The sequence below is a fragment of the Ruditapes philippinarum genome, unplaced genomic scaffold (assembly GCF_026571515.1).
Source record: "Ruditapes philippinarum isolate M1 unplaced genomic scaffold, ASM2657151v2 ctg6448_1_1_1_1, whole genome shotgun sequence".
Classification (NCBI taxonomy): Eukaryota; Metazoa; Mollusca; class Bivalvia; order Venerida; family Veneridae; genus Ruditapes; species Ruditapes philippinarum.
The window spans coordinates 1-25,891 of NW_026860978.1; the positions used below are offsets into that span (position 1 = coordinate 1).

The 25,891-nt window shown below is 31.5% G+C and overlaps 2 protein-coding genes across 2 annotated transcripts; both read left to right on the forward strand.

Annotated features, from left to right (window-relative positions):
- The first annotated feature begins 6,401 nt into the window (after nucleotides 1-6,401).
- Nucleotides 6,402-12,807, forward strand: LOC132714107 (uncharacterized). Its single transcript, XM_060696856.1, has 2 exons — nucleotides 6,402-6,512; nucleotides 11,175-12,807. The coding sequence occupies exon 2, from the start codon at nucleotides 11,177-11,179 to the stop codon at nucleotides 12,515-12,517; it is 1,341 nt and encodes a 446-aa protein (XP_060552839.1). The 5' UTR covers nucleotides 6,402-6,512; nucleotides 11,175-11,176; the 3' UTR covers nucleotides 12,518-12,807.
- Nucleotides 12,808-19,129: 6,322 nt separating this feature from the next.
- LOC132714108 (uncharacterized) lies at nucleotides 19,130-24,047 on the forward strand. Its single transcript, XM_060696858.1, has 2 exons — nucleotides 19,130-19,295; nucleotides 22,372-24,047. Exon 2 carries the CDS (start codon nucleotides 22,374-22,376, stop codon nucleotides 24,045-24,047), a length of 1,674 nt encoding a protein of 557 aa, XP_060552841.1. The 5' UTR covers nucleotides 19,130-19,295; nucleotides 22,372-22,373.
- The last annotated feature ends 1,844 nt before the right edge of the window (nucleotides 24,048-25,891 follow it).

The window sequence follows — 25,891 nt, forward strand, 5'->3', positions numbered from 1 at the left end:
ATTAAGAAAAAAATCGACTAAAAGCTAAATAATCTAAAAAAGAAACTTTGACAAACATTTATAATAAACAAACCATATCTGCAATTAAGTGAATATTTAATCAATATGTAAAATACATGAACATTATAAACTTTGCATCTACTTTACATAACTTATAATATCGGATAAGTTCGTTTACTTGTTTGCTTTTCGCTATTTTCATGTGCATGACTAATCGGGATTGTGGACGTAATTGTAAGTGGTGGTTTAGTTGGTGTTAGACAAAATTGATAACTCATCAAACCAACGTAAATAATCTGTAGGAGTATGCATGGTAATTAAGAACTTATAATGTATAGGAGAAGGCTTGGTTAAACAGAACTTAAGTGTCTGGAATTGAACTTGATAGTGACAGAACTTGTGTAGATAGTTCGTTTCTAGAACTCTTTCAGATTAAATATTAGACGCGTATACCGTGTCAGCAAAAATCCTTAATGACTGTTTTTACTATTTTTTCAAATCCGAAATTTCAGATTCTATGAAATTTTTACATATATTCAGTTCTTCTCTGTAAATTTTACAGGAAGTCAAACCGAAAAGAGACCGCATCCGGCCGGATTACTGTTTCCACGAGAGATAACTGTGACCTTTTATCACACCCGTGAACATATAGCAAATAGGACAGCTTGATGCAGGTAGTAAATGTATGTTTCAAACTGTATTACCGATATATGTTTGTCTATTGTTTTGTCTTTTTATAGGCATAATATTCTATGATATACTGTGCAGCAATCGATTGCAGGAAAGAAAAACTTACCAAGCACACAACCATTTTACCCGCAACAACTGGATGGATCTTGCCATCAGTTAAGGGGTGTGTAAATAATTCAAGTCATTATTTACAAAATAAAATGTTGCAACGTTTAAAATTAAAGCATGATAAACATTGAAAAAAACTTAAATTAATATGTTTTTTCGCCGGACAAGACATGTATTAATCATCTAGTTCAATATAAATATACAAGCCTGTGGTGAAATTGTTTATCTTTTGATGGCATTTATTTCAAAAACTCCTAAACTACAATGTGTAGGATAGTAGCTTTAATTAAGGTATCGTCACCGGAGGTAAAAGTAGGGTAAACAAACATTTATTAGCGATTGATAATCTTCATATCTTTATGTTAATCTAGTAATACGTCCGATGATTAAAGTATACATGTATATATATTATATATGGAGCAAAGGGTGATGGGTTTGATACTTTGGTGATACCACAAATCGCGTTAATAAAATCCTGCGATTACCGTTTCAATGTACAAAGTTCATATGATGGATAAAATTTTTAACCTTATAGCGGTATATATAATTAAAATAAAGCTGAAATATTAGTTAGAGTAGGACATACAAGTAGAATGATATGTCGATAAAGGTAAAGTTATTTTATTTCAACATGTATTATTTATCTTTTGCTTATTTCCTACTTACTTTCTGTTTGTTTATTTGTTAGAGCAGATATAATAATCAATTATTTAATTATTTTTCTTACGATACACAGGCTCGTAACTTGGTTTATGAAAGTAAAGCCCTTTTTGTAATGGATTTGCCCCTTTGTAAATTTATTTGATTTCAGACATGTTGATATAATGGAACTGGAAATATTTTTTTCCAGATTTGTGTGCCATTTGATGTAGATCTGAATCAATGAATTGTGTGCAATTTTTCAGATTATTACCTCATCCCGTTTTAACAAGAATGACTATTTTTATTGTGCTATATTTAAAGTGTTTCAACGCTCTTTATTCGAACGGGCTAAGAATTGCACTTACCACCGATTTTCAATTTAATTTATTGTATATTTAATTCAGTATTATATTTCTTTATGTATAAGTTAACCTTTATTAAAACGAATTTTCAAAATTATATTGGTCAGGCAAGGCCCAGCCGCGCGACCAATTTTATTTTGTAAATACGTACTAACAAATTTTAACCAGCTTAGTGTTTTAAATAATTTTTATCGACAGTCGATTTACCGGAATGATTAACAGTTTCTCGATTTACCAGTCTGATAGTAAATGTGTTACGATTCATTTAAAATACTGAAATCCTATTCAACAAAAAATAATTACAAACACTAATATCCATTGAAAGATTTTTTAAATTTTGTTTGCTTCACTTAATCTATGTAAACATTTAGCATTTTTCTAATTTAGAAGGACCTACTTTAAAATATCACCTTCAAATTGCGTTGCGTCACAGATTTGATTTCATTTATGCTGTCTCAAACACATAAATCAAGTATTTAGTTGTTTCAGATTAGTATAGGTAAATGTTAAAAGTAAGCATTTACAAAATAAAATTGATCAAGATCAACACACTGCGCAGCTACTTCTCCAATACATTTAGTTTTTGTAAATCAAAATGATTTCAGATTTCAAACAAATCTTAGTGTTTGAAAGTATTTTTTGTACTATAAGATTTCAGAATTTCGAATTAATAGTGACACATTTACTTTGGTAAATCGTCAAACTGTTGATCAGTCTAGTAAATAATAATTTAAAACACTAAGCCGGTTAAAATTTATAAGTACGTATTTACATGAAATAAATTTAATTTTGTAAATACGTACTAATAAACTTTAACCTATACGTAGCATATTAACTTTGCTGGATCTTTCAAAAAATAAGTTAAATAAATCGACTTAAAGATATACACTTAACTGGTTTTTGTTCGTTAATTAGATTTGATCAAGCGGCTGCACTGTGTTCCAATCTTGGACGATTAAATTTATATGTTAATCTTTAACCTTGTATACTAAACTGTGACAAGTTACAGATAAATCATTTTGTTATCTAAAATAGGAGATAATACGTTGAAATAATACGAACAGCCAAGGACGTGCTATTTATAGACATTTTCCTTGATAGCGAAACCATCTGCGTCATCAATTTGTAGATAATTTTAATAAATTTGATGTTAAAAAGTAGAAATTATAATAAATAATAATTTTAAATTTTTAAAAGTTTGGAATGTGCTTATAAAATATACTGTATAGTAAGACCATTGGCAACTTGAAAGGTAGGCACTTCTTTAACTATACATTTAATTTTATACATAATATACATTAACATGCAAATTCGATAAGCAATTTACTCAATTTAAGAGTCGAAAATTTCGTTCATCGCGTATTTTTTTGCGTCCTTGAATGTTACTGGTCAAACATAGGGACTGGCATTGAAACAGTTTGCTTAAAGAAGAAGTTATTTCTTCAAAATCTCTTAGTTATTTCTTAAAAAGTCTTAGAGCGTACGACGGTTTGCTGTTTTATTGGCTTTTAAATAGCCCAGGCCCTGCCATATTAATAATCTGATAAATCTTTATTTGTATAATTGTTAGTATGACAGCATGTGATGAAAAAATTTACAACATACACAGACGGTAAACGGAGTTGTATATCATTTGCATGTTGCAAGTTGAAAAAATGCGAATATTAAGTTACGAATGACAATTTGTTAGTGATTGATACTTATTTATAATTTCAACTATTTTGGACTTCCCTTTATGCACGGTAGCAATGTTTCTTTTTATAAAACACACATTGAAGAATGTAATTATGAATTTGAAGTATTTGCACTATGTGATTTTCCAATGTATGTCATTTATTAATTGAGCTTTGTTTCCATTTTCTGTGTCCAAAAAATTCGCAACATATCATTATTATACTAAATCGTTCTCAGCATCCATTTATTTTTTATCCAAACTTTTCATATCAAATTCATATTGTACTCCATTTAGTCTTATATTCATTGTCAGAGTCCTTGAAACTCGCAAGGAATCATACACATTTATTTATTAAACTAAAAAATGCCATACAGTGCCATTGAAAGAAATCATACAGACATAGTCAAACACTTTCAGTTGCTATTTGGCAATTAATTGAGAATTTTATATCGAAATCTTAATACTACTTTATTTCATGTAAGACAAAACACTTTTCATACTTTTTTTCAGATAATAAGCTTCTTTCATGATCTAAACAATTATTTGAATATTATTGAACGCACGTTTGTTTCTGAATTAGTTAATATCACTTTTTATACAGTTATGAAATGTACAAATCAGGCAATAGATAAAATGTTATAAAAACGATACAAGCATAATGTACATTGAACAACTGCTCCGCTCTTGATGTTTACTAATGTTCACTTAAAAAACTTTACTGTCAAATGTTTTGAGATGCATGGGAGATAAATTTGAAATGATACGAGCGACAAAACAAAAACTCAAATATAGGACATGCTATTTATGGACGCATTCCACAAAAGGAAGTAAATCTGCTGCTCTCAGCTTGAATGTCACATTGTTTCATTAGATTTTTAAGAAAGACAGATTTATAATTACTTAAGTTTAAATCTTGAAGTTTGGACTAGTTTTATCTTATAAACTGAATAGTTAGACTTGACAACAGGAAAGGTAAACATACACTTTATTTTGTATATTAGTCATGTGTTTAAACATGCTAACATCGATAAGTAAGTTACTCATAAAAGGAGTTGAACATTTTATTACGCCAGGGGATGTAACTGGTCATATATTAGGACTGTTATCCGACCAGTTTGGTTTATGAAACATTTTACATCCTGCAATATTAAATTTGATAAATATTAAATAGAATCTTGGAGCGTATGAGGAATGGCTGTTTAATCAGCCTATAATTATCACAGGCCCTATCAATAAACTACTTTGCTGAATCTTTATTATGGCTATTCTTAATATGGCAACATATGAATAAATTTACAATATACACCATGGATAAACGGATTACAGAGATTTTCTCATTCGGATGTTGCAAACAATCACAACTTTGTTAGTGATAGATGTATGTACTTTTTCTTAAGGAAATTTTCCTTATTGGATATGTCTGTTTAACAACCCATTTAGTTTTCTTTAAATAAAGTTTTACCATCGGCATAAAACACGAAATATGTGTCGGACTGTTGTGTTCAGATGTGTTTTTTTATAAAAACAAAAGCAAGCTAGATGATATACGTAATTCATTTTGTAATATATAACCTTGCTATTAATTATATTTTCCGAAAAAGCAATCACTTATATTCTTGAATATATTCTGGAAATGTGCCACACGTGTAAAACTATATTGTATATTTTCTTGCAAACTCACAAGAAATCATCCGATTTTTTTTCTTGCAAGCTATATATATGATATCTAACGAGACCATGTGGTTACTAAAACAAGCTGTATCACTTCCGGCGAAACCATTTGGTATCATTCAGGTTTTAATTATGGACATATAGATATATCAGCATAGGAATTTGAGTTAATTTAAACAAATAAAGATGGGGTTTCCTTATGGTTGCTATCAAACGCAAGATGTATTGCAATTTATATAGTCGCAAGAGGTCATGCAGTCATGTTTTTATTTTATGGTGTAACCAATGAATTTTTAGTATATGCACCATGTGATTTTCTGATATATATCATTATTTGATCTAATAATATGAATTGAGATAAGTTTTCATATTTGAAGTACAAACTTTCCATATCAAATTCAAATTGTACTCTTTAAAGTATCATTACTTTGTCAGAGTCCTACAAACTCGCAATAAGTCATGCACATTTTTTAACTCGGAAGATTTCATACAGTGTCGTTACAAGAAATCATACGGTCATGCTCTAACACTTTGTCCAGAATTTTAATGATTTTGCCAAAATGCGTCCCTCGGAGCTACTTGCAAATATATCTTTGTTAACCATACTTGTTTGCTTTACACTCAAAGTTCATGTTTAAGGTTTGAATATTGTGTGTCAATGAATGCCAATACTTATTCAGCACGTTTCCTGTCAGTTATTCGCTGTGCTATAATTCCATCAGAAAAAGTTATAATATATACATCAGTTATTATTCATACTATTAGAAAACATAATTACTTACTCTCGTTGTTCAACTTGCAACACTTGGGTAATCACCATTGATATATAACTTCTCGAATTGACATACTTAATAATTATCATTATTTATCAAGGGAGATAACATTAAAATATTATGAGAGACAAAAATTATATAATTTACCTTGCCAAAAAAACTAGGATTTTTTTTAAGTTTTCGAGGAATGGAAGGCTGAAAATTGTTGGTCAGTTTCAATAAGATATATACGCCGTTATTTGAAAACATACATTTTATTTGGATTTCAAGGAGTTTCGTGCTTAACACAGCAACTATCTGTGCTTTAAACATGTGTGCCGTGCTTGACCAATTTAATCTTATAACTTACCAAAAGTTCCAAAATAATGGGAGATAAATCTGGTATGATTCATGCGATAAAATAAACTTTAATTTAGGACATGCTATTTTTAGACGTTTTCCACGAAAGGAAGTTAATTTGCGAAATTCAGCTTGAAAGTCATTTTTTTCATTAAATTTTGAAAAGGTAGATTTAATAATTAATAAAGTTTAAATCTAGAAAAGTTTTGAATGGTTTTATTTGGAATGTTGTATAGTTTCACTTTAAAACCGGTAGGATAATCTTAATTTAAAACAAACCCATAATTTTGTTTACAAATGTAATGTATTATTTATAAGTGTTTAAACATGCTAAATCGATAAGCAGTTTACTCAAAATTCAATTAATCAAGTTATGTATTGTAAGGGGATGTAACTGGTCATATCTTAAGACTGTCATTGAAACAGTTGAATTTTGAAGCATTTATATCCTGCAATAGTACATTTAAATATTTCACAGAATTAGGAGAGTCTATGATAATTGGCTGTTAAATTAACTTTTACCTATCACAAGATCTACCATTATAACAATTTGCTTAATCTTTATTTCCACTGTTTTTAATATGGCAACATGCCAACAAATTTACAAGATACACAGAAGGTAAACGGGTTTATAAATGCTTTGTATCTCATTTGAATGTTGCAAACTGAACGTTAAAAATGTCATTTTTTTGTAGTTGATGTATGTTCTTTTTATTAAGGGAATTGTTCTTATTGTCGATGCATGTTTCACACCCCAACCTGCGCAGTTTTCTTAAAATCTAAAAGTCAAGTTTCATCATCGGCACATAACATGAAATGTATATCGGACTGGTTTCAAATTTTGTTTTGTTCACAAAAAGCATGGTAGACGTATGCAATTCATTTTTACTTGCAGTTAATTATATTTTCTGAACTGAAACGAGTTCACGACATTCGTTTAGATATAATGTATACTGTAAATGTGATACAAGTGTTATATCAACACGTAATGTATGTTTTCTTGCAAACTCAAAAGCTTATTTCCCCTGAATCTTACTTTTTAAATAAATATATATGAAATCGTTCGAGATCACTTAGTGACTAAAACAAAGCAGTATCACTTCCGATGAAATCATTTGTATTATTGTGGTTTTGATAATTTCAAATATGAATATGAACATACGATGTCGTATAGATAAATCATCATATAAAACTATAAAGAAATTAAACTTAATTGAAACAAATAACGATCATTGAGTTTTGAAGTAATTGCCTTTAAATATCGGAAGAAGCTTGCAAGATGAAATGCATAATCAATTGCTAGAGTGGCAAGAATTCATGCAGTCGTGTTACCAATATTGTTCAAAGGTTCAGCTGTTCTGTGCTTCCCTGAGTTTTGTATTTCACACATTACAAAAATGTTACCAATGCATTTACACCATGTGATTGTCCAATATCTTTATGGATTAAGTAATATCTGTTGAGCATATTTTATCATATTTCAAAATCAAATTTTCCATATCAAATTATAATTTCGATAGAAATAGTCATAATGTAAATTAATTGTTATTCACATCATAAGAAAACATAATTACTTACACTTGAACATACTTCCAGTTGAAAATTCGCGTTTTTTAGCTCGCAACATCCGAGTGAAATATAGCTACACTATTATCATTATTATAACTAAAGGGAGATGACGTTGAAATGTAATAAGGGACATTCTAAAATGTATAACTACCCTTGCCCAAAACAAGGGCATGCAATTTATAAAAGTTTTCGGAGAAAGGAAGTGTAATAAATCTATGCCGAAAACTTGTAGGTTAGTTTCAAAAAGAAAATGTAATTAATTCATTTTAATCGTATAAAGGTCGGATACTAATATAGTTACAATAAATAACTGCAAAAGGGGAGAAAAGGTTTTTCTTTTCATTATCATTTGTTTCTTGGCGTTTTACATAAAAAATATGAAAAAATGAGAAAATATATCATACCACTTTTACTTGATTGTAGATTATTACCCTAGTCAAAATATAATGACATGCAAAAGCTTGATTGTACGATGGCCTATAGGTGACATTTGCAGTTTTATTTTATCTCGTGGCCACGACTTATTAACTTGAGGCCTCAAGATATTATTTCGAGGCCACGACTTATTATCTTGTAGTCGCAAGATATTATCTCGTGGCCACGACCGTACATTTAATCAAAGATATTTCGTTCCTTGAAGATTGTTCATCACGACATAATTGTTATGTATGCATTTTACGTGATATTATAAGTTTCTTCTATTTGCCCATTTTTAGCTCGACTATACAAAGTATATGGAGAGCTGTCCTACTCGCCCCGGCGTCGGCGTCCGCGTCCAGATTTCAGATTTAAGTTTCGGCGCAGTAAAATATTTTTCACTACAACTTTTTCATTTCTTAAGGTATCAACTTCAAATACCATTTTCGTGTTTAAATATTGAATTCTGCTTAAGCCGGTGCTAGGGGGCGTGGAGGTAACTTACACTTACCAGTACCGTCCATGAACAGACTCAATCAAACCGAGCCTACAACATTTTCAATTTTGCCGTGTTTGGCTTTCTTTATGGATTCTTTTTTTCTACTATTCTATTATTGTGTGGCCACGACATATTTTCATGTAGCTACGACTTATTATCTCCTGGCCTCAAGATATTATTTTGTGGCTTCGACTTATTATTTCGTTGCCAAGATTTATCATCTTGGGGCCACAACTTAATATCTCGTGGCCACGAGTTATTGTCATGTGGCCACGACTTATTATTTCGTGGCCACGAGTTATTATCTTTTTGCCACAACTTATTTCAGCCAATGAAAATGGTCGTTTTATCTTAAACAAAAGTTAATATCACGCTGGTCATAGCTTTCACTGGGTGGCAGGTCCAACCCGGTAGTGAATAAGGGGAACGTTTTATAATTATTATTGTACAATTTTATTGTTTTTGTATGGTCAGGTGTTTCTTTTATTCTTCTTTAAAGGGATACTCACGCAAATTAATGGCAAAAGTATTAAAATGATCTTATGAACTCAAATTACGCTAAAATGACATTTTTTAAAACTCCTAGTAAAAACTCTATATATTTTGGGTTTGAAGCGTAGATACATCTATGTATGTTGAACGAAATTTAGACGCCGACAGAATCGCCGAATAGTTTTAAAACAAGTCATGTGAATTAAACAAACCCTGGAAGTAACAATAACAGATATTGTGGATATTGTATGATTGAAACAAATCTAAGCCATTCATTTGGCATGTTCTTTAACGTTTCCAGAGTTCACAGTGTCAACTTTTGTGAAATCTAAACGCTTTAACCTGACTCACGTTGGTCAAGTTTAGAAACCACCATTTTATTCTTTATCAGGAGAAAAGTTTTGTTCCTTTGTCTGCCTTGTGTATCTTTTTGAGGACATTTACAGAATAATGATTGAAACATTCGAAAAGAAGAAATGAAAATTGTGCCGGTGTTGCCCTTTAAAGATATACTATGCTTAAATATGATAAAAAGAAATACTGATAATAGGTACACAGTCTCTTTGTAAAAATAAAATAAACATGTTTTGACTTCACAGAAAGTAGATGTGATATGCTTAAAATATATGTCACCATGAAATTGGCATGAATATATATAGTGTCAGTTTTACTTAATTTGACCTGTAATAGGGAACGCAGATGCATGTACATTTAGTTTATTGATTCTTTTATTCTAGCAAGACACATGAATTTACTACTGCTACTGCTGTGCTTCTGCTACTGCCGATTTACGTTTAATAATCTTGCTACTGCTACTACTGTTCTACTGCCACCTTCGTGTTTTATAATTTTGTCACTGCTTCTGCTCACTGCTTTTGCTAACTTCCTTCTGGTGATTATCACTTATAAAAGGGAGTGTAACTTTTGAAAAGCTGCACCTACAGTAACTTGATCCTTCAACGTGAGGACAACAGAGGGCCAATTAGAGATGGCAATACTCTACTCAGTGGACATGTAAATGGGATATATACAGTTAATAGTGATATACTAGCTGATAAGCCCTTACTGCAATTCAGCATGTCTCTGGGTAAATGACCACAAGATAATAATTGCCACAAGATAATGACTCGTGCCCACGAGATAATATCTTCAGACCACAAGATGATAAGTCAAGGCCACTGTTTTGAGATACAGCTGTAATGCAATGTTACTATGCGATAATATGTAGAAGTTATAACTTTGTCATTTATCGTTACTTTTTAACGTAGTGTTTTTCTTGATAAAGGGAGTCTAGCTTGCACTGGAAAGCTGTACAAATCATGTAGAATTGTGCCCCTTTAATCAGAAAGTGTATGCTGTGTAATTGTCCTTGAATGAGGTGTCGTTTTAAAAAATCTACAGTTTTTGACTTGAAAGTTGATCATGAGGTTTTAATTTGTTGGTTTGTTATTGAATTATATTCGGGTGAATTCATTTAAGAGTAAGATTGTTTAATTGATTATTTATACCTTAATAAATACAATTATTATCAATTAACACAATTATGTGAAATCAAACTTTATCGATTGATCACCGATTTTAATACATTTTAAATAGCATATTTTCGTTTGAAGGATAAATCAACAATGTACTGTATTTATCATTTCCTATATACATGTATATATAAATAAAAAAATCGTGTTTAAGGTTGAACACTACTTAATAATATTCTCTTACATTACTTTATAAATTTGGCATGTTTGTCAAAGTAGTAAATCTTTTTATATCAAGGTCATAATTCAGTTGAGATTTTTTTTCAATGCTACAAAGCGATAGATTAAGCAATACACATTAATCGTTTTTTCATTTTTGGTGAATTAAGATGTTGGTAAAATTTCGTTTTGCGCAAATAAGAATAATATAAGTTTTTGATAAAAAATCTGTATTCTGTATTTCAGGCATGGCCGTATCAGGACGTAAACAAAGTGATCTACTAGGATCAGTAGCAGCAGGATCAGCAGAAGACTTTGATCACTGTTGTGAACCATGTCTTACTACAAATCAACGCATAGAAGCTCACGGGTTTTGTGTCACTTGTCAAGAATACCTTTGTAAAATTTGCCACGATGTCCACAGAAAAACAAAAGTCTCAAGAAATCATCAAATTTTGCAGCGTAATGATTTTGATAAGATTCCAACTACAAGAAAATCAAACAATGAATGCACTGAAATGTGCCAAGTTCACAAAAAAGAAATAATCAAATTTTATTGTCCATCACACCATGCACTCGGATGCAATGACTGCATAACTTTAGGCCATAGAACATGTAAAGTTGATTACATACCTGAAAAATGCGAAGGTATCGCAGATGGGAAGGAATATGAAGACGTCATGCAAAAACTGGGAGAAAAATTAAAAGAAGCATCAGAAATTTCGAAGAAGGCTAAAGGCAGTAGAATCAATATAAATGATTACAATAAAGAAATCATCAAGGCGATCACTGAATTCCGAAAAGAAATAAATGACTGGTTAGATCAGATGCAAAAAGATGCTTTAAATAATGCCGAAGAAATAAAGTCCAACACCAACAAAATTATTCAACACGTCCTTGATACATGTGAAAATACGATTTCCGGTATAAAATGCTTGCAATCAAGTCTACATGCAAGCAAATCAACTCATCAAGACGGTCAACTCTACATTGGCATGAAACGGGCTGAATCTACGCTGAAATCAGATGAATTAAATGACGCAGAACAAACATTAATGCATACCAATATGCACTATTCATTTCAACGAAATTCTGAACTCGAAACATTGTTCTGTAAGAAAATGGTCTTTGGTGAGATTGTCGATCATTCTCGTCATGAATCTACAAAAGTGACAAAGACTGTTGATCGTCTGATTGGGAAAGGAGATATCAATGTTAAAACTTCATCAGATATGACGGAATGTTTTATCACAGGATGTTCAGTTCTCAACACAAATAAACTAGTTCTAGCTGATAACCACAACCAGAAGATTAAATTGATATCTATAGAGAACAGGCTTGTACAAGAAGAGAAAGCTCTAGACTCACGGCCATGGGATATTGCTGTAATGTCTCAGGATCAGTTCGCTGTAACAATGCCGGAAAACAAAGAAATAGTTGTCATGACAACAGACGACAAGCTATCATGTGTCCGCAGTATTAAAGTGAATAGGTCATGCTGTGGTATAAACTTTAATCAAGGTCGTCTTTACGTTGCTTGTTTGTCTCCTCCTAGTGTGATTGTACTGAATACAAAGGTGATATCCTGAATAACATCCCTCTGAAATTTCTTCCAAATGAATATGCCCCGTATATTGCTGTGAGAAAGGATTCCAAACTTCTGTATATCAGTGACTATAATAACAACAGTATAACGAGTGTATCATTACAAGGAAAAGTTACAGCTACATATCAGCATACAGATCTTAGAGGACCACGAGGTATGTTGATGCTAGATGACGGTTCATTTCTTGTCTCTTGTCTTGGTAATGGATCAATTCATCAAGTCAACGGAGACACGAGGCATGGGAAGATAATGTATAAAGATACAATCTGTCTGCAACTGCAATCAATATGCTACAATTCACGCCATAGTGAGGTATATGTTAGTGGCTATAACGATAACGAGTTGAAAGTTTTTGACAAACAATAATCAATTGATAAAATTTTCATTTGATAACCAAATTGAAGATTGCATTGCATTAATTGTTCTTAATAATAGAGAATGTAAAAAGTATTTTTTGTATTAATATTTTTATCATTTTTTATAATCATTATTATTATAATTATTATTATTTTCAGGAACTCGTGTGTTTCAAAAATATCTCTTTGTATCAAAAAATCCTTTTCGTCGATTTGAAACGATGCAAATTGTCGCCGATTATTTTGTTAAAAAAATGTAAAATGATCATCCTTATTACAAATGAAACAAATGAAAGCTTCACTTTGTCAATTATGTTTCATATTAGGAATTGGCTAGATATTTATTGAGATATCCTTTTAGATATGAAGATTTTTTTAACAAGGATATTTGGGCCAATTCTTACGCTCTTCTATTGTTTGCATTCATTACCCAAGCCGGTTATATTGTAAATAATTAATACAGCCGGTAAGACAAGAACCTTTATTTCTTATTTATCATACATGAATGACAAACTTCCTTTATTTTCTTCAAAACATTGACAGCTGCCGTGTATGTGGATTGAATATAAAAATGTCATGAATTTTCTAAGAAAAATAACGTTAAAAATGTGAAGTTTTATAAAGCTTTTACACTTTATTTATTGATTTTTTTATAAGGAACGTGTTTCTTGTTATCAAATGAAATGTTGAAGTGTGCCACAGGATGAGAAAAATGTTCAGCTTGTCTAGGATTCAAACCCCCGACTCTCGGAATGCCATTCCTTGGCACTACCGACTGAGCTATCAGGCCGCTTACACATCTTCTCCCTTAATAAGTGAACAGTTCTGAACCATGTTCCCCTGCTTATCTAAAATTCGTCCACGCATTTCAGGGAGTTACAGAGCAATGTAAATTAAACTCTGAGCTATATCCCGTCACGGTCCCCTGTCGGGCGCAAAATGTCACAGGGTGAGAAAAAATTGCTGCCTGACATTGACTCGAATCCGGGACCCCAGCATACCGTACCGCGGCTCTTCCGACTGAGTTATCCAGCCGCATACATATTTATTCCCCTATATAGTGAACAGTTCTGAACCATGACAAGTGTATAGGGAATAACGTACATCAGTGATCGTGAATATGTCATATATGTTTTCACTATGATGTGCAACACGTGCCATATTATACAAACGGTCAGTGAAAAAAACTGTGCTCTTATGTTTATTTTACAAAACACTTACACATGATCGGCAAACATTCATCATTTATATTTCGTTTTACATCTGTGGAGGCGGACAAAGGACGGCACTCTTCAGCCTGTAACATTCGCGTAATATAAAATATAAGCATGTCTTACTTCCTAGTTTGTTCAATCATTAAGTTTGATATCACATATAAAAACAACTTTAAATACTGAATACTTTATTGTACTATGTTTATGTGCACTACATATATTTTGAAGCTTTTTCATGATCATGCCTATCAAATGTACGAAATTTTGACATTAGATGTAAAAAATATCCAAAAACAAATTTCTCGTATATCGCAGATTGTCTTGATATATTTCGATTTTAATCGACTATTATTTATTCAAACTGATAAGTTGTTCTTTCTAATGGTACTTTCATAACGATAGTGATAGTTTAAAGTAAATCTTAACTTTTTTTAAACGTTTATGTCTGCATATAATTATTTCTATACCTAGCATCGTGTTTTTTTGTTATAATTATTATCTTAGTTTACGCTTCATCAAAAGATAAATATTTTATTTGTGTGTTCTGCGCATGATGAGCCTATTTAGGAAACTCTGACTTTAGTGTGATTGTATAATTAGAATTTATTCTTTGAATTAATTAACAGACTTATTTGATGTATTGCATATATCTGTAAGCATGCTGGGTCGTATATATACATTTTGTAATCAGTATTATTTTTTAATAAATCTTGAAAAACAACACCGTCATATGACATTTGTACATTACCGATAAAGACAAAAATATTGCACTTAGACTACAACAAAAAACAGCTGTGTACTATATATTTTTGGGAACGTTTTTTTTCTTTTGTGTTTTGTAATGATAAACAAGCATTAGATTACAGACATAAATACTATTTGTTTCCTCTTTCGAAATGCTACTTGAATGTATAGTATGCATTGAAAAGTTCAGAAATAGGAAGCTTTTTGCTTAAAGACACTCACTATCACTTGTCATTAAATTGTAAATTATGTTAGAACCTGATTATCCTTTGTTATCACACCAAAAATTTCGTTATCAACAGACAACATTAAAAGTTGTCCATCAACTAGCCGATAATAATTTTACAATGTATGGAAAACAAAAATTTATCTTTTTTTTGTATGTATACCCTTTCAAGGGGTTTTTTTATAAAATTTGGGGTAAAAATTTTAGTGTTTTATATTGAAAAAAGAATTTTTGAAAAATTTGTTTATATTGCAAAACTGTTAGTAAAATTTTCCCAAATTTAAAAAGAAAACTGATTTTTAAAATTTTCTACGTAACATTGAATTAACCCCTTGGAAATGAATGAATTTTTTTTTCATTGAATTTTGGGAAATTTAAATTTTATTGGGTATTACAAATTATTAATAAATAATAAAAATAAAAATTTTAAAAACGGGATTTTATAATTTAAGGGTGTTAAAACCCGGGTGCCAGTACAGACGGGGAAAATCAAACTCGTAATTTTTACGGGGGGTGGTAAAGAGGCTTTTGTCCAGTTTTTCCCCTAAAAAATTATCTGAGAGCTTAATAAACCCGGTCTTTTAACGAGAGCCCTTGTTTGATTTTTTTGTCTTGCAAAAAACAAATAAAAAAAATTTTTCGGGAAAAAAATTTCCGGAAAAAAGAATATTTTTATGGAACATTTTTTTCTTATTTGTAGCATTAAAATTTTGTATAAATTTTACAAATTTTAAATTTATAACGGGAAAAATATCATTCTAAGAACCAATTCATTCAAAAATGGTTCTTACGTCATCTGAAGCATGCGGCTTATATAACTCGGGAGTGTAAGAAAGTTTTGTCAAGCACCCGTGTAAGCAGTAGATAATCCAGTCTGATATGCAAGAAGTAATGTCGACTACATTACCTTTAGCTTTTTGTCATATCACATTGACGTTAGAATGTAAATAATAAAAAGGGAACTTACCGAATATGTTATTGAACAACCAATACATGTACATGTAGAAAAATGTAGAAACTATATGATAAATAGTTTGATTGATTCATTCATTGAGATGTTTCAATGGATCACCACTTTTCCCAAATTTTGTCACCTTTGCCACCTTATTGTATCTCTCAATAAAACTTCTGCTCTTGTGATTGAATTATGTCTTTATTTATTTCTTCTGCGTGCTTTAATTTTGATATAACAAAACAGATGATGTTGTCAATAAATGAGCCAAATTGTCTGGTTCTAATATCAGGTATATTAAAGGAGGAATAGTAAAGATAAAGAAGAGAGAGATAGAGAGGCGAATTTATACATGAAAGATGTATATGTACATTCGTCTTTTATATTTTTGGTCTGTTTTTGGTTGTTATTATTTTGCAATCTTTGGTTGGTTTCTCTTACATTACCATTACGTTGTCATTATGCATCTTCCTGTTATCACGTGCTCTTATGTGCGCGTAAATGTCACATGCAATTAAATCATATTTACCCCTGTGTCCATTGTCAATTCGGACTCGAAGACAAAACTTGAATGCGGGAGTCTCAGTAAAATATTTGCAAAAGCTGTGGTAGTTATTTACATACAGTACTGATGTTGCTCCTGCAAATACCGCCAATATCCTTAGACTAGATCACCCCTTATTATTGTATTTTTAAATACAATATTATATAAATCAAAGCTTATTAACTTAGTTGCGGTAGATTTCATCATAAGTTAACGGAGCTGATTTTATATCTTTAAAAACAATATTTTTTTACATTTGGGAAAAACAAAATAAATGCATGGCCCTGAAAATTTTTAAAACAGTGTTTTTTTGGTATATTTTGTAAATTTGGGTTTTAAAGTTTGCACCAAAACCCGTATCAGTTAAAATCCAACTTTCAGCTTTAAAAGCAGAAAGGTTTCCCCGGGGCAAAAATGACGTCAGAGTTTAAAAGTCTTTACCAAAGGGTTCGAAAATAACAGCGGTAACGGGCAATTGAAATCGAAATCATTTTAAACCCCCGGGGAAAAAAATGCTCCATCGCGTTTTTGTAATATTTTAGAAAATATAAGAGAAAACATGGTTATTGGTAATCGAAATATAAAAAAGTTTGAAGTTGTATCGGACATATACATGTATGATATATCTTAATTAGGAAAAGGTAAAAGTAATTTTTTGATTCACCTGCCCAAATTTTCTGTTTCAAATATTTACGAGTGAGCAAATGAATACTGTGGTCATACATTACTTTTGATAAAGCAAACCTATTTTTTTTCTAGGTCTTACAAAAGATATAACCATAATTTCTATGTTCATAGATGTATTTGTTTTTCCCACAAAAGAAATCAGTGGAATCAATGATCTCGGAAAAATCACTGATAAAATTACTGTAAATAAGTGAGAATGTTTATATAAAGTAAAATTTGGTGCTGCAGACTGGAACTGGTTAACATTTGAATGTAGCAATTTACGACTACGACAAAGTGATGAGCTTTGTAAAAAAAAAAATTCTGAAAGGGAAAAAAAAAAAAAAAAAAAACAAATTAACCAACTACAGACCTATATATCTTTTATAATAAAATCTCTCGCAATTTTTATTGGGTTAAAATAGGAAATTAATTAAAACGATTTAAAAAAACTAAAAATGAGCGGCGGATGTGCGACTGAAGCTGTTTATTGTTTTTCCTCAAAACACATGTTTTTGATGATAGCTGCGAAAATAGACTTCAAAGCTACTCTCCCACACAAAATGGGTCTTAAAACATAAACACATATGTTTTAGTTAGTTAAAAATTAAATATGCATAGAAGAAAGTCCAAAATTTTGCGTGTTCTTGCTATTATTTGCTGTAACTTTGTTATTTTTGAATGAATTGTCTTCAAACTTGAACATAATGATTTGCAAGGATAACCCTTAAAAAATAACCAGGACAAGACCTTGACCTTAACTCATAAATGACCTCGACTTTGAAGGGTCAAATTATATTGAAATTTTTCATTTTTTTTCGCGGATGTAACTGGCTGTGAACTGGCTGGCACCTATCGTCGTGATAGTTATTGAATGGATCGACATCCAAATTATAACAGAACATTTCTTAAGGCACAAGATCTTCATGTTTTATCAAACTCAAAATTGGACTTTGGCTCTTTTAATTGAACATTTAAAGGTAAACTTTGTTCGGGAATATTAACCCTAAAAACTGGTAAGAGAATATCAATAATGACATTTTGTAGATAAATAAGATCTTATTAAATTGAAGTGGCAGTGCAAAAGAACGCCATAACCTGCTTTTTACCTTATTTTGGGAAATTATTGTCCTTTTTTTTGTACACTTTGAGCTCTTTGTCAGGGAGCGTCTAGTAACGTATTTGGAATCTACAAGAAGTACTAAATAAAATTTTTATGGCAAAGCCATTGGTTTCAAAAGTTGGCAGTGCAAAAACAGAAACTTTTTTTTTTTAATTTTTGGTTTAATTTCTGAACCTTTAAAAATTAGATTGTTTTTCCCAAAAATTTTTTTGTGATTTTTTTTTGCTTAAAGATAAAGAAGAAATTAAACCCTTTGTTTTAAACCTTAAGGTTCAAACTCCTGATTTTAAAATTATCTTAACCTTTAACCCCCCGACAAAAAAAACTTTATTAAAATTTTATATTCAAAAACATAGAAAGAAAATTTCAAGGGAAAAAAAGGAGTTTTCAAATTTTTAAATTTCTAATTTAAATTGACCAATGAAAAAATTTATTTTGTCCTTTTCCCCCTTTTGGGGCTTTTTTCCCCTAAAATTACCAATTATTCTTTGTTTGGGTTGGGTTTTTTTTATTTTTCCCGTTTCAAAAATTAATTTTTCTTTTTAACATTTTCAAAGACTGATGTAATATCGGTAAAAAACACTTTTAAAGTAAAAAGAAAAGGAAGATATCATATCACATGGGTACCATTGTTTTATATTAGGGACACTCCAAACAAGAGTATATAATTGAGAGACAATTGTAAGAGTAGTGGAAGACACTCGAAGTATTTGAAATCCCGTCCTGCTTTGGGTCAGAATCTCTACTTCAAGTAGAGTGCGGATTCTTCCCTTACACAAATAAGCACAATTTCTCAACAGTTGGACTGCTATGACTATATACTTAACTCCTCCGGGAATGTGTTAACCTTTCATAAAACTTGGTAAAAATATATGGTATTTCCGCTGATCCAGATATAACAAATATATGAGGAGGAGGAAACAGGTCAATCACAGGGTAAGATTTTAACTTTTTAAACATTTATATCAATTTCAAAGCTTTTTTTGAAAGGAAATCGAAATGTGATTCTACCCTTTTGACTTATCTCTAAATTTATCCATTTTGTACCGGATTTTTTTAAGTCTTTGTCGAGATATGTTTCGTCATGTGTTCTTGTGTGTCCAAAACACGAGTTTCACAGTCTTACGGCCAAACGATGCTAAACATTAATTGAGAATTGGCGAAAAAAAGAAAAAAAAAGGAATTTCTGTCAAACCTCCAGTCGAGCTTCAAATGTGCTTAAAAGATCCATATGTGATATAGAAAACCATCTACGGAACAACGTACATGTATATAAACATTTTGACACGGACTGAGAGCGAATACTACTCGTATGATAAAGAATGTCCCTCTTAGGAACAAGCCAAACTGTAAAATATTAAACAACTGACAAATGAAATTGACCAAATCATGTAAAGCTATATCGTAGCATATCATATATTTTTACCGTTACTTACTTAAATTCATAGAGATGAAAATACTGTAAGATTCCATAAGTGAATTTGATAGATTTTCACTCACAGACACAAGTATTTTTATAGATTGCTATGCAGTGAAATATTTAAGTAAACTTTTTTATAAAAAAACTGTCCTCAAAAGAAATGTTCTACTTTCGTGTCGAATGAACAACACAAAATTAAATTAATATATCACACACTACTTTGTTTAAAGTTTGCTACTTTTATGACAAATAATTTTACATTCAGCGGAGCTACTCTCTGCTGATAATAAGCTTCTAACATGCTCTTGGCCATTATTTGAATTATCATTCATGTTTGTACTTTCTACATGCGAAGAAAAGGATATTTGAGCCTCGTCACGACAAAACCAACATAATGCATTTGCGACCAGCATGGATCAAGACCAGCCTGCGCATCCGCGCAGTCTGATCAGGATCCATGCTGTTCGCTATCAGTTTCTCTACTTGATATAAAGTTTGTAAGCGAACAGCATGGATCCTGATCAGACTGCGCGGATTGCGCAGGCTAGTCTGGAGTCCCATGCTGGTCGCAAAACCCATTATGTTGGTTTTTTGTCGTGACGCGGCTCATTTGTTTTCTAAAGATATAATGTTCATTTAGTTAATATCAGTTTTTATACTTCTTGTGAAATGTACAAATTAGCCTTTAGATAACAATATACACAAGTACATAGTACTTTGAACAGCTGCGCTGCTCTTGACCTAATTGATTTTGTTACTGTTCACTTATGATCAAGTGCCCTGTCAATTATGAAAACATTAAAGCACTCATTTAAATATCCGATTGCACTTCGGTTTTGTCCGTATATTTGACGAGAATTAATATTTATATTTTAATGGAAATGGCCTAGTGCTTGAAAATTGTCTGCACGGATATATGTCGATTTGTATTGTGTTTTACGGCATTGAAATAAAATTTACTATCTTTAATCCGAGCATTTTTAAATGTTAATTCTTAATTTTTTATATACTAGTAGACTCTATTAATTCTAGTATATACTTTACCAAAACTCATTTAAACAAATTTAAACAAAACGAACAACATACTTCAATAATGGTGAAAATATGAATAATAATAATAAATAAAAAATAAACAAAAAAACAAACAAACAAACAAACAATTCAACAAACAGACAAACCAACAACAACAACAAAAAAGATGGACATACGTGGTCTCAATCTTAGTATGTCTCAATCTTATCAATTTAAACCCGAAGTCTACCATATTGCGCTTTTAAAAACGCTCAGTATAGTTATTTTATAAGATTATAAGATTAAACGACCATTTTCATTGGCTGAAATAAGTCGTGGCAAAAAGATAATAACTCGTGGTCACGAGATAATAAGTCGTGGCCACAGGGTAATTCCCGTGCCCACGAGATAATATCTTGAGACCACACGATGTTAAGTCGAGGCCACGAGATAATAAGTCGTGGTCACGAAATAATAACTCGTGCCCACGAGATAATATCTTGAGACAACAAGATAATAAGTCGTGGCCACGAGATATTATATTGGGGCCTCAAGATAATAAGTCGTGGCTACGAGATAAAGTAAAACAGCAAATGTCACCTCTATGCCACCGTAAGATTCTGAGATATTTTCGTTCTGCTTAGTGGAGGCGAGATATTACCCAGACAAAAATACAATGTAGCACAATATCTCGTCGCGCAGTACATTTAGTTGGACTAATTATTAGCCTACATTTGTGAGACGCATTGTGAAAACTGATCCCTTAATCAATACGATTATTATCAATTAACACAACTATGTCAAATCAAACTTTATCGATTGATCACCGATTTTAATACATGTTAATTAGCATATTTTTGTTTAAAGGGTAAACCGACAATGTACTGTATTTATCATTTCCTATATACATGTATACATAAATAAAAAAAAACGTTTTATGGTTGAACACCACTTAATAATTTTCTCTGATATTACTTTATAAATTGGGCATGTTTGTCAAAGAAGTAAAACTTTTAATATCAAGGTCATAAGTCAGTTGAGATTTTTTTCAATGCTACAAAGCGATAGATTAAGCAATACACATTAATCGTTGATCATTTTGGTTAATTAAGATGATAGTAAAATTTCGCTATGAACAAATTTAAATAACATATCCTTTTTAGTAAAAAGGAAAATAGTGATAAAAAAATTCTATATCCTGTATTCCAGGATTGAACACCGATTTTAATACATGTTAAATAGCATATTTTCGTTTGAAAGGTAAAACCGACAATGTACTGTATTTATCATTTCCTGAATGCATGTTTTATATAAATAAAACCACTTAATAGTTTTCTCCTATATTACTTTATAAATTGGGCATGTTTGTCAAAGAAGTTAAACTTTTAATATCAAGGTCATAAGTCAGTTGAGATTTTTTTTCAATGCTACAAAGCGATAGATTAAGCAATACACATTAATCGTTTTTCATTTTTGGTTAATTAAGTTTTAAGTAAAATTTCGTTATGTGCCAAATTGAATAATATATCATTTTTAGTAATCAGGAAGCTTTCGATAAAAATTTTGTATTTTGTATTCCAGAAATGGCGGTATCAGGACGTAAACAAGTAGACTTGCTAGGATCAGTAGCAGAAGGATCAGAAGAAGACTTTGATCACTGCTGTGAGCCATGCCTTACCACAGGTCAACGTATAGTAGCTCACGGGTTTTGTGTTACTTGTCAAGAATACCTCTGTAAAACTTGCCACGATGTCCACAGAAAAACAAAAGTCTTACGAAATCATAAAATTTTGCAGCGTTATGATTTTAATAAGATTCAAACTACAAGAAAATCAAAAAATGAATGCACTGAAATGTGTCAAGTTCACAAAAAAGAAATAATCAAATTTTATTGCCCATCACACCATGCACTCGGATGCAATGACTGCATAACTTTAGGCCATAGAACATGTAATGTTGATTACATACCTGAAAAGTGCGAAGGTGTCGCAGATGGGAAGGAATTCGATGACGTCATGCAGAAACTCTGCGACAAATTAAAAAAAGCAGAAGATATTTCGAAGAAGGCTAAAGGCAAAAGAATTAATACAAATGATTACAATAAAGTTATCATGAAGGCAATCACTGAATTCCGAAAAGAAATAAACGACCGCCTAGATCTGATGCAAAAAGATGTTTTAAATAATGCTGAGGAAATAAAGTCAAACAACAACAAAATTATTCAGCATGTCCTTGATAAATGTGAAAATATGATTTCCGGTATAAAATGCTTGCAATCAAGTCTACATGCAAGCAAATCAACTCATCAAGACGGTCAACTCTACATTGACATGAAACGGGCAGAATCTACGCTGAAATCAGATGAATTAATTGACGCAGAACAAACATTATTGCATACCAATATGCACTACTCATTTCAACGAAATTCTGAACTGGAAACATTGTTGTGTGCGAAAATGGTTTTTGGTGAGATTGTCGATCATTCTCGTCATGAACCTTCAAAGGTGACAAAAACTGTTGATCATCTGAGTTGGAAAGAAAATATTAATGTTAAAACTTGGGATATTACAGGATGTGCTGTTCTTGATACAAATAAACTTGTTCTATCTGATTACCGTAACAACAAGATAAAATTGGTATCTATAGAGAACAGACGTGTACAAAAAAAGAAAGCTCTAGACTCAATGCCATTTGATATTGCTGTAATGTCCCAGGATCAGTTTGCAGTAACAATGCCGCATATCAAAGAAATAGTTGTCATGACAACAAACGACAAGCTATCATGTGTCCGCAGTATTAAAGTGGATAGGGCATGCTATGGTATAGACTTTAATCATGATCGTCTTTACGTTACTTGTCGGTCTCCTCCTAGTGTGATTTTACTAAATACACATGGTGACATCCTCAATAAATTCCCTCTACAATTTCTTTCACCTGACTATATACCGCATATTGCTGTTAGTAAGGAGTCCAAACTTCTGTATATCAGTGACCGTGGTAACGACAGTATAACGAGTGTATCACTACAAGGGGAAGTTACAGCTACATATAAACATACAGATCTTAGAGGACCAGAAGGAATGTTGTTGTTAGATGACGGGTCATTACTTGTCTGCTGTTATAGTAATGGAACAATTCATAAAGTCAGCGGAGACTTGAAGCAAGGGAAGATGATGTATAAAGATGAAACCAATCTGTGTTCAATATGCTACAGTTCACGCTATAATGAGGTTTATGTTGGCGGCTTTAATGAATAACAAGTTTAAAAAGTATTTTGACACACAATGATCAAATTGATGAAGTTTCATTTGATAACCAAAAATGAAGATTGCATTGCATTAATTGTTCTTAATTAAAGAAAATTGATTTAAAAGTACATTTTGTATTATTATTATTATTATTATTATTATCATTGGCGTCCGCGCCGAAGCGCGGCGCCCCTTTATGGAACGAAAATCAGATTTTGTGAAAGGCGGCGACAGCAACTTTCGAGCCTTTAAGTCGGTCATGATAAAAGCCGATCATTTTCCGATCGGTATGGAGGGTGCTTGATTATTAATTAAATGTTCGCGATATGGCGCGATATGTTACAAATGAATAGCGAACTGGAGGATTTCGCAATGCAAACATTTTTTCAAAAATGCAATAACCTTTTTCATTTTTCAAATGCAATAACCTTTTTCCGTCTCTTCGGTTTTTTAATTTATCATTTTTGTAGTACACAGTAGGTTATCATGGTATGTTAAAATAGAATGATGAGTTGATGACCTAAATATCCGAAAATCTATTTATAGAGGGATGTACTCCCTATCGGTAATTCCGGTCTCTCCCGGTCTATTTTGACCGTGATACTAGTGACCGGCGAAAAGTATCACACGTTTATTGTCCGATTCTTCCCGGTTTTTGGAGTAGATGTTTGATATCGTTACAGAACAGAACAATATTTTACAGATAAATAAGCTTTTTTCCAAAATGAATGTTTGTCACTTAGTTTGGTTACAATAATTAATAAACATAGATCAGCTCTCAAATATATTGATTTATTATTATACATAAACATACAATTCGAAAAAAAAAAAAACAACAAACACAACAATAGCAATGTTTCATTTTTATCTATACGAGATATAAACAATAAATAGTACAATTAATTGTTGAAAAAGGTACATTTTTATGGTTTTAATATGACTCTATTAACTTTGAAACATTTTTATTTTATTTGTTATTCGTGTTTAGTAAAGATGCCGGGTGAATTTTTCAAAGTAACAAATTAATTTTATTAATTATTTTATTTTGAATGATAATTTAAAAAATGATAAAAAAATACAAATGTACATGTACATGGTTTAAGAATAAATAATATTATATTTGAAAGATTAAACCATAATTTACTGACTTTTTCCAGTAAAGTTTTGACTTATTAATCGTCGGTCAATATGACATTTTGAATTCTTAAAAAATTTATTTTTATTAATTTTTAAAAATGGCCCCTCAAAATTCAACGGAAGCTAAGTCGTGTAAGCGGAGAGGGTCTCAAGCACACCACAACCAATGCCACCACCGCCAAATGCACCACCGTCCGCTCCACCATTTCCCCCCAATATCCTCCCCACCGTAATATTGGCCATTTCCCGGGTTTAAAGACCTTAGCTAGCACACAAAAATGAAAATGCGTAAACCCCTTTGGATATAATAACAAAGTTTGTTAACGACAACTCGAAATTTGTCTCTAAAAAGGGTGACACGACTCTCACTGAGTAAAAGTTTTCCAGCGCCGGAAATTCTACCTTGTCGATCCCTTTCGAGTCACTTTTCCGAAAAATCGTAGAAAAAATTTGCTTTATAAAAAAAGTACGCCTAACCAAGGAATGTTTGTAGCGGAACGGTATTGTGTGTCTAACGATAATACAAAATCGTGATGATAAGGAAGTGTTGTCAAAAATATTGTATTTTTCCCATCAAAAAGGTACAAAAATAAAGTAATTTTCGCTTGTGCTTATTGACGATAAATTTTCCGATAGATTTTACATAAAAATGTGGGGCCGAGGGGGTCACGTGAAAAGCAAGGGTTCCCCGGACAAATTAAGACCCCGGGAATCTA